At 38.7% G+C, this 10141-nt stretch overlaps 1 protein-coding gene across 5 annotated transcripts in view; it reads right to left on the bottom strand.

Annotated features, from left to right (window-relative positions):
- Nucleotides 1–3564: 3564 nt before the first annotated feature.
- PHKA1 (phosphorylase kinase regulatory subunit alpha 1) overlaps nt 3565–10141 on the bottom strand; it is a 139588-nt gene continuing 133011 nt past the window's right edge. For 2 of the 5 annotated variants that reach the window (XM_007467453.1, XM_007467455.1), the window contains 4 exons: nt 9595–9765; nt 7391–7444; nt 5498–5698; nt 3845–4069 (listed from right to left, as the gene is read on the bottom strand). In XM_007467453.1, coding sequence (XP_007467515.1) covers nt 3896–4069; nt 5498–5698; nt 7391–7444; nt 9595–9765 — 600 coding nt within the window. In that variant the 3' untranslated portion in view covers nt 3845–3895. Of the gene's footprint in view, nt 4070–5497; nt 5699–7390; nt 7445–9594; nt 9766–10141 lie in introns of all 5 variants that reach the window. The other 3 variants (XM_007467451.1, XM_007467454.1, XM_007467452.1) reach the window with 2 other exon arrangements.

The raw sequence follows: 10141 nt of genomic DNA, 5'->3' as shown, positions 1-10141 counted from the left end.
TGACCCTGGACAAGTTCTTGGCCTCACTTTCCTTAGCCATTTTTGCTAAAGGTAGTTTTTGAACCAGCAAGGTCAGGATGGGCTATGCCACTTCTTTTGATGATCTCCTCTGCCTTCACTTGCTGGCAGAAGCAGGCAGAAGGGAAAGCAAACACATTAAGAAGTCGCCACCCCTCTGGCCACCTTCTTTGTGCATTTTACAATATGCCCACTGATAACTCAATTGTAGTGAACCAACTGACCCTTGTTTTCACACCACTTCCTAATGTCTTTTCCTTGGAGAGTGTCATTGTTGAGAATGTGAACTCTATAGAGTCAAACTGCTTGAGCTCAGATACAAGCTCTACCACTTCCTGGCTGCCTGATTTTCAACAACTTGCTTATAATGCTTAGTGCCTCAGTTCCCTCATATGGAAGATGGGGATGACAACAGTAATTAACTCACATGGTGACTGTGAAAACAGAATAAGATGGTCATAACAAGTGCCTGTATAACAATGTCTGGCATTTGGTAAGCACTCAAATATTGATTATCATTTAAGAGCTATTATGCCAAATATTCCTTAATTTGGGGGAAAGTCTCCACCCCATTGTTATCCTCACCCGCATACCGCTACTGCAAGAGTACTGTTACTGGTTTGAGAACAGGTCCTTTGCTTTTAGGCCTAGCCTTAAAAGAAATCAGACTTCTGCTAAATAGAGGGTGACCATACCATCCAAACTGGGACACTTTTGAGTGACAGAGAGTGCTATTAATAATTATGCCAGGACAACAGGCATAAACGGGGACTGTCTTGGGCAAACCAAGACCTAAGGTCACTCAAGTTTAATAGGAAATGAAGACTAAATGTGGAAGACACTATATTTATCTCCATTGCATTAGTACAGGTACTAGGTATTTGGTAAGTAGAAAAGGGTCAGAGTAAGAATAACTTTGGACCCATCAGCTGCATAAAATTCTCAGAATGTAGTATAACCTATAACCAGGATGGGACTGCAGAGATTGTTCATCCTTGCTGGATAAACCCTCTCTTGTTACACAAAAGGCTAATGAGTAGTAGAACAAGATTCTGCCAAATATTTATAACACTTAGGAGAACGAACTGTTTTTAGGTACCCTCCAGTTGTGCAGGAGCACCACCTGCAAACAATTATAATGCTGACCAAAAATCAGTCTTATTCATTCATCAGAACAGGCTCCCGACAGATGTCAATAAGCTAGTTGGAATTCAGTGAGCCTAGTTTGAGCAGTCATGCACTTGAATGATAAAACTGCATTTCTTTACATATATTACATGCCATATTATATAATATATAATATATGATTTATGTATTAATATTATTCTACTTTGACCCAATTATGAGCTTTGACTGTACTAAATAATTAGAGTATGTAAAATAGAGCCATGAAATAAACTCCAATCACAGAAACACACATAAAGTTTTGCACATTGGCACCAGACATGATTTAATTGGAAATTCTAATTTTTTATTCTATTTTCAAAACATAAGTGCTTAAAAAGTGTCCAATGTGTTTTTTAGTACCACATGCTTAAAATGAACAAAATATGAATCAAGTTTTCTAAACAGTTGCTTTAAAAGTGAAGTAGCTGTGTGTGGGAAGCATAGTGATAGATAACTTCATAAACCCAGAGAAATGTAGCCATCAGGGTCAGTTCAGGTAAATTTGTGTGGGAGGGAGTGGTGGCTTTCAACTGTGCCACTCCAGATGTACTCTCTGTGGCTGGGGTACACTTGCAGCCAGGGAAAAGATAGTTTCAGAACAGGGTGTAAATTTTCTTTATATGTGACCAGAAAATCACGTAATCAGAAAGCTACTTACTGTGTGTTTCCATTTCCTATAAGAGAGGTACTGAAAAGTTTGGCCATCCTTTCTTTGTTTCCACTATCTGTTTTCTATCACCCTACTATGCTCATTTATTCATGTGTACTCATAATATTGTCACTGGTTCTGCTACAATTATTTAGAGAGTCCCCCATCCCCATTCTTGGAGAAAAACCTGAAAAAATCCGAAGGAAAATAGGGGATTGAAGTAGGAAGTTATCTGAGTGCAAACAGGGAAATTAGTAAAGTCTTGACAGGAGAAGTAAAATGCTATGGACTGAATGTTCACATCCCTCCAAAATTCATATCTTGAAGCCTTAATCCCCAATGTGAAAGTATTTGAAGGTGGGAGCCTTTGGGAGATAATCAGGTAGACTCCCCATGGTAGGATTAGTGCCCTGAGAAAAAAAGGAAGAGCCGAGAGCTCACTCTCTCTGTGCCATGTAAGGATACAGCAAGAAGGCAGCTATCTACAAACCAGAAAGAGGGCTGTCACCAGACACTGAATCTGCTGGTACTTTGATCTTGTATCTCTCAGCCTTCTGAACTGTGAGAAATAAATGTCTGCTGTTTAAGCTACCCTGTCTATGGTATTTTGTTATAGTGGCCTGGAACTAAGACAGAAAGTTAGGAGAAACATTCTTCAATTGGCTACCTAAACATGAGACTAGGAAAGAGGACTCAAGGAATCCTCCATTATCTTTTACGTATCAGCCTGAGGCCATAGTCACACCCCTCTCCCACACACAACACTCATATTTACATACTTAACTCAGTTTGTCAAATGTAGATAAAGATAGATATACAGACATGTCAAAACTACTTAACATTCAGAAAAATTCCCACATGTGCTTAGACACACATACAAATGCAGGTGTTTATGAGAGACAGATACATGCCTGCAGATATCAAGATATACATAGATATGAACACTAGAATCAGGAAGTAAAAATGTAAGTGAATGAGTTTAAAAGTAGATAGGGGGGCAGGGAGTTGGAGGGGGTGGATGCTATAGAGAGTGAATAGGTGAGTGAGACAGAGACCAGGTGAGCACAAAGAAAGAGTGCTCAGTAAAGCAGCTATAGACTGGACTGCTATATTCCTGTTCGCCAAAGACAGAGGCTTCAATTATTCTCTGTGTTGTATGCTGGCCCACTCTTCAGAGCCATGGATTAGTGTACAAGGCTCTCTTCAGGGCACTAACCCATCTCTAATTCCTTCTCTGTTCCCTAGGTGTAAGACTCTACCCAGACATCTTCTCTTCTGCCCCCCTCCTTTCTGGAATTGGGCTCCTGGCTCCATTTCTCTGGGTTATTCTGCATTTTCTACTACAAATACATCTTTGAGTACCAGAAATCTTCATAAAATGTGATTTTAAGTGTTAATACTGAAATCCTTAAATATGCACACTGCACTTGCATTTTTTTGATATTTCACCAAAGGGAGAGTAAGAATTATGTGTGCCGATACAGAGAAGGCAAAAGCAGAGACAGTAAGTTCTGCACAGAAAGGAGTTCATCATTCAGTGTGAGGCAGCATGTGAGGAAAGAAGAAAACCATGATCTGGTACTCTTTTCCCAAGAAAAGGCACTTAGGATAGATATTTCCAATTTATAGCAGCATAAAGTCCAATAATTTAGGGTTTACTCACTTGAAATAATGTTCCAAAGCACCCACTACTCGTTCACACAATGAACCAAACATAAGAAAAATCAAACTTTAGGAATAAGTTATTATTAACACCTGCTCCCCAAACAGGAGTTAGAAAACTAAGTTTGAAACAGATCTAGAGAATAAAAACACACGCAAACTTTTATGAACCATGAAAGAATTAAGGCACTGAAAAGCCTGGGTGAGCAGATGCCTCCAGGCAAGGGTTCACATCTTCTACACCATTAGTTTATCAGAAAAGTTCGCTCTTCTTGGGAGGGATGGGTTGGAAAGGGGCACGGTCGGGAGTGATCAGGCCATCATATTTCATTCAGTTCCATGCACAATGAGGCAGGAGCCAGCTGTCAAAAGGCTCCCAGCAGCCAGGGCCTAGAGGCCTCACTGCATGGCACAGATGCTGTGAGGCAGGAACTCCTGCACGTAGGTGGCAGCTGCCTTGGAGAGGTAGGTCATGGTGCCAAACCTGCCACTGGGTGCACTGTCATACAGAAGAGTACAGATGCCAGATGCAGGATCCTTGGCCAACATGATATCATCTGCGCCGAGGGTTTTCTGTTTGGTTTTTAAGGGTGGGAGAACACAGGGGAAAGGAAAAATTACTAATCCTACTAATTAAAGTCCTGATTAGAATAACTCAGAGCCTCCTCCCCATCACCAACTAGTTGGATCTTAGGCTGTTTAGACAGGAAGGGATCAGGGTTATGCACAAAATGGTGACTATGAGTTTCTATATATGCATTTTTCACTAGATCGTAAAATCACATGAAATTATTTTTAAAGCATTAATTGTTTTGAATTTTTGAAAGTTAAATATAATAGGTAATTAGAGTTGTGTTTGTTAAAGAGTCAAATGTTAATACTTACAAATCACCCTAGAGGGACTTTGGTCTGAATCCTTTTAGTACCACTGATTTCAGCATGTATTATTATTATTATTATTATTATTATTTTTGATGGTACACGGGCCTCTCACTGTTGTGGGTTCTCCTGTTGCGGAGCACAGGCTCCAGACGCGCAGACTCAGCGGCCATGGCTCACGGGCCTAGCCGCTCGGCGGCATGTGGGATCCTCCCGGACCGGGGCACGAACCCGTGTCCCCTGCATTGGCAGGCGGACTCTCAACCACTGCGCCACCAGGGAAGCCCTAGCATGTATTATTTTATCTTGCATTTCATCATTATTTCTTTCTAAGTCGACAATTCAAATAGACCTCAAGCTTTCCAATCTAGAGTCTATGCCTAAAAGGGATCACATTTTCTGCTACAATGAACTAAGAGCAATCAGAATCTTTAAAATTAGGACTGTCCTAAAAAATCCTTGAAAAGTCCTAGAGAAACTTAATTTCCTTTGCATTCCCCCCAGAGCCTAATAGAATGAAACACTGATTACATGTTTTGGAGACTGTTCTATTAACAGCAGTGCATGTCCTTCACTTTACGTGGTCCTACTCTTAATCTAAGAAATATTTGGAAAGCTTTCAATAGTTTGCATTTTTAAAATGTGCTTAATTTCCTGGAATAAGATTTATTAAGAAAATAAAGAAATGTAGAATTAAAAGTTTCACTTTAATATTTTCCTACAGGTAAGAGAGAAAAGCAAAACCAAAACAAAACCAAAATCAAATCTTCTCTTTTCCTTAATAGTCCAGAAAGGATATACTACCCAATAGTTTCTTATTAAGTCCTTATCACTACAAAAAGTAGTGTGATAAAAGTAGTCTGAAATATGACAAAAAGCATAAAAGTCTCCTGAGTTCCAGGCAACTTTACCATGTAACACAACCACAAAACTCATGGTAAAAGAGGTCATCCAGCAGCTTACTTCTTTTACAGATAGAGCTCAGAGCCACTAAGAAGGGGGCCTAGAAAAGAGCTATGAGGAAGAGGACACAAGAAAGTGACCTTGGCTTCTTGAAGAGCTCTGAATGCAGTCAGGTTAGTATCAGACATTCCTCTCTGAGAAAACAACAGGTTTGCCTACCTGTTCTTGAAGAAACAAGTCATTGGCAATATGCACTATTTTATCCACAGCAATGATGCTTCCAATACTATGAATTTCAATGTCTGACATCATGGTGAGGACAAGGATGGCTTCAACCAGAAGCTGGCGGTACTCCGGCTGAGGTACACGATTCAGGACAGACTCCACGTGAACAGAGAATTTAATCTCACCTGGAGTCATCTGTGACAGAGAAGAAGAAAATCACTTCCTAAGAGCCCATCATGCAGGAAACATCAATTACCTATTCTGAAAGGCAGAAGAAATACTGTAGCCAAGAGTACTGCTTCAGTCTCCTTTAATGTAACTGAGTGAGTAAATAGGTTCAATCTTGTTTTTGAAGGCAATCTGGCAAGCATAACAAGAGTCATAAAAGTATCAATGCCCTCTAACCCATAATCCTCCTTCTAGAAGTTCATCCTAAGGAAATAATTCAAGAGAGGAGAAAAGCCCTATGTGCAAGAATGTTTTATAGCAGCATTAGTCACAAGTGGAAAACCAGAAGTAATCTAAACATGGGAATGGTTGTGTAAATAATGGCATATCATGGTACAGCAACTTCATGAGTTTCTATAGAATCATTAAAAGAATAAATAAGATTACTGTGGATAAAGGAAAAATCTAAGTAGAAACTAAAATTGTATATATGTGATGATGAGAATTATGTAAAATATTTATATATTGTTAGATTAAAAAGGGCATGAAGAAATATGAAGTTATTTTAGGGTGAAGGGGATTGAGGACTAATTTTTGGTAAAACTGTATTAAGTATATACTTTAGGGTGGCAATGCAGATTTGAAGTCTAAAGACCTGGGTTCAAGTCCTGTCTTTGTCAGTTACTGGTTCTATGACCTCGGACAATTCACTTCTCTAAATTTGTATGCTTATCTGTGAACTGGGAACTACAATCCCTTCCTTAGCTATCTCACATAGTTGTGCTGAAGATCAAATTAAAGACTGTGTAAAGGTGTTTTGCAGACTCTTAAAGGTACATTCAGGTATGTATTATTATTAATTCTGTTAACATTTCAATCTTGCTTAAAGGCAGAGAGAAGACCAAGAGAGGACACAGTGTTCTTTACTAGGGAAGAGGCTTCTAGGAAGGAGTGGAGCCCTGAAACACAGCATTAACTTTCTGTACCCACCCTTGCAGCCATGATCTACAAGAACTCCAGAGTTTTTGAGAATTTTCTACTATCCAGTCTTACTATTCTCAGCTTCCCAATTCTCGCTCTTTTGTTGATTTTGTATAAAAGCTATTTCTTTATAATTTCAGTGTGACTGGGCAAAAAGCAAAATATAAAAGCACCTCCTAATCTATGTCTGTGGTTCATGGCAATGTTTTCCAACCATGGTGATATATCAGAATTATTCTAAGGATTTTTTTTTAAAGTACAGGTGCTCATGCCCTATCCCTGGAGAGTCTAATCCACTGAATTGGAGATAGGAGCTCAGGTTACTGTGACATATAGTTAGAGCTAAGGACCATTGGTTTATGATCACTGGTTTATAGTCTACAAACATGTTAGTAGAGAAAGGTAGGGATGAGCAGGATGGGGATATGAGAAGTCATTCATTCATTCATTCATTCTTAGATTTCTATCTCATCTGCCATTTCTAACTCTGGCAACACATAAATCAGCCTAACTTAATCAACCATTAAAAGAAACTGCCTTTATATAATTAATGTAATACATAATTATTCTCTAATATTCCCATTCTATTTTTTAAGAACATTCTCTCCTTTCTTCCAATGCATTTCTTGTTCAGTTGATTTATAAAAGCATAGATTTGTTATTCTGAAAAGTGATCACTGAAATACTTTAGCCAGACAAGCTATCAATCACATTAACGTGAAAGACACAGAATCTTACCTCTCTAGTGGCTGAAGAAGGAAGAACAAAACCTTCCACAGAAAGTCCATGACACTGCAAAACAGCAAAAATGTCACCCAGGATATGCTGACAACTGGGAGAGTGTAAGGAGACACTTAGTATTTCTAAGTGTGTTCCACTGGGTAGATGCTGAGTAATCACAGGCCAGGGAAAGGCCCTGCAGCCCACGGGTCTTTGCCAAGGGGTTACGCTTACTGTGTGGCAAGAAGCAGGGTTGGACTATAGGGAACTCAAGGTTCATCCTCTACTTAGGGGAGTGGAAGGGTCGGGAAGGTCTACCTGCTGGGATAGTCTAGCCCTAAAGATTCAGAGACTATCTGGGAGGATATCACGGTAGGTCCCAGAGCCATCACAAATAGACTTTCATAAAGATTTTTTTAGGCTGAAGGGAAAAAACTCAAGATATACATTTACCAGACATGCATAGTTACATTTTCTAGTTAAGCATCCCCCATCAGCACTCCTGATCCCCTCACTCTGCTCTACTTTCTCTACAGTACGTCATCTTTCAACATTCTGTATAATTTACTTATTGTGTTTCTTATTTATTGTCTCTCCTTAATAGAATGTAATTTCCATAAGGACAGAGATTGTCGTCTGTTTTGTTTTCTGTTGTATTCCTGTGAGCACCTAGGACATTGCCTAGTGCATGGCAAATGCTCAAGAAATACTGTATGAACGAATGATATTTTATCTTCCCCCCACCATCAATTCAATTATTAAAAAGCAGTGGGAATTAAGGACTTGCCATTTTAGATTTTAAATAAATCAAAACATTATATATTAAACCACAGATAAATATTCCAATCCAACAAGTTTATTGACCCTACCAGACACTTCCATCCCATGTTCCATATGCCAAATAACAATCTTTGAGAATTACCAGCCTTGAAACATATGTGCAGATTGATTATGTTACATTCATACTCTGAAAGGAATGGAATGAAAAAATAAAAAACAGACGGCATTTGTTTTTCCCCTTTACATTAGGATTTCAAATTTATGCTTTGATTCTGCCACAAAATACCCAATTTTCCCAGTCAGACTTGAATGTTCCTTCCCTTGTATTCTCACAGCCTTGTTTTGCACTTTTATCATAACACTTTTGGCCTTGCATTACAGCTACTATGTAAGAAGATAACTATGGGTTAAACTCTTTGATGACAAGAACAGACACTTTCCATGGTATCTGGGTAGAAGAGCACCTACTACATGTAGTCTGTGAAACTGAATTGCCATAAGCCAGGCAGAGCTGGAGAGATACAGCACATATCTGTTACCACTGTGCTATAGCAGTTAAATAGAAGGAAAATAACTGATAGGTACTCTTTGAAAGGAAGATCGACAGAGTTGATAGTTCAAGGAATCAAATTTCACCTTTCCAAAGGATCACCTGATTCTGTCCCTGGAATATCAGTGTGCTAAGGGGAGAAACATAACTAAAGGTTTTGAAGTCCTGGTTGAAGTGTTCTTCAGGTCATTACCTAGGGCAATGAAGCAAAAAGTGGCACCTATGAGACTATGAATGAGATCTATGAATGAGTACAATAGTCTTCTTGGCCTTCTAAATCTGTCACAATCATAATGGTGTGATGTCCCCTTGAATGTCTTTGGCAAACTAGGCCTTTGACAGAAAAATAAAAATTGGTCACACCAGTAGTCTCTGGACTATTAGCACCACTATGACTGCATATATTTAGTAGTTTTCATCCAAGAAAAAAAATAGGTAAGAGCATCTCATAAAGCTTCCTAGATGCCACAGTTGTTTTACTGTAGTAACATTTGTTATTAACAGCACATTGCTACAAGTAACATTTCTACTCTACAATAGCTACAAAGAAAGTGAGTCTTTATCACCACATTCATTTGATTAGCAGTAAATGTATCACAATGCCCCACAATATCCAACCATGGCCAAAAAGCAGAGAAGTGATGATTTTTGAAATCTCATTTATAAACACTGCAATAGTAACAGTTATGGAGAGAGACTAAATTATCAGTAATGTCAAAATAACAAATCAACTGTTTCATTTTAATGTTTTCTTCTAGGTTTTATCCATAAGAGCACATGACTTTTATATAATTGCAGTGATATCATAGTCATGTCATATCTCAGACAAGGAGACTGATAATTTCATGGGGGTGTGTGAAATAAAGAGACATCTACAGTGTATTATGCTCACCTTCTGCAAAACTTTCCATACTTTTTGATAAAATCCAATTGGGACCCTGTTTAGTGCTCCATCCAGCCTTCGTCGGCGTTGCCATTGACCTTGACGACTATCTTTAGATGTCTGTTGACCACATGCACTAGGGAAGGACCCAATACTTGGACTCATAGAGGTTCCAGGTGACTTGGGAGAAAAGTAGAGGAAAGAACATAAATCAAGAGTTATCTGTTTCTATGATTAAAGTATTATAGCACAATGAATAATAAACACACTCAGCAGAATTATAAACCACAAATTAAGTGTAACACCCAAGACAAAAAGGTTATAGAGAAGCTAGAAGACTTATGAGTAGCTAGCAACAATGTAAACAGGTATGATCCTTTCAGAAAGCATCTAGTGATAAATAAGAAGAGCCATAAAAATACTGATGACATGGGAGGTTCTTCACTGTCTCTTTGCCAGGTTATTTCTGTTAAACTTCTAACTGGTCTATGGCTTGGTTTGCTGCTCCCATAGGCTATAACACAAGCTTCAATTTAAAAGAATTGAAATAAGACAC

The sequence above is a fragment of the Lipotes vexillifer genome, unplaced genomic scaffold (assembly GCF_000442215.2).
Source record: "Lipotes vexillifer unplaced genomic scaffold, Lipotes_vexillifer_v1.1 scaffold142, whole genome shotgun sequence".
NCBI lineage: Eukaryota > Metazoa > Chordata > Mammalia > Artiodactyla > Lipotidae > Lipotes > Lipotes vexillifer.
Note: the sequence above shows the minus strand (reverse complement) of the source record. Positions and strands in the feature narration are given on the sequence as shown.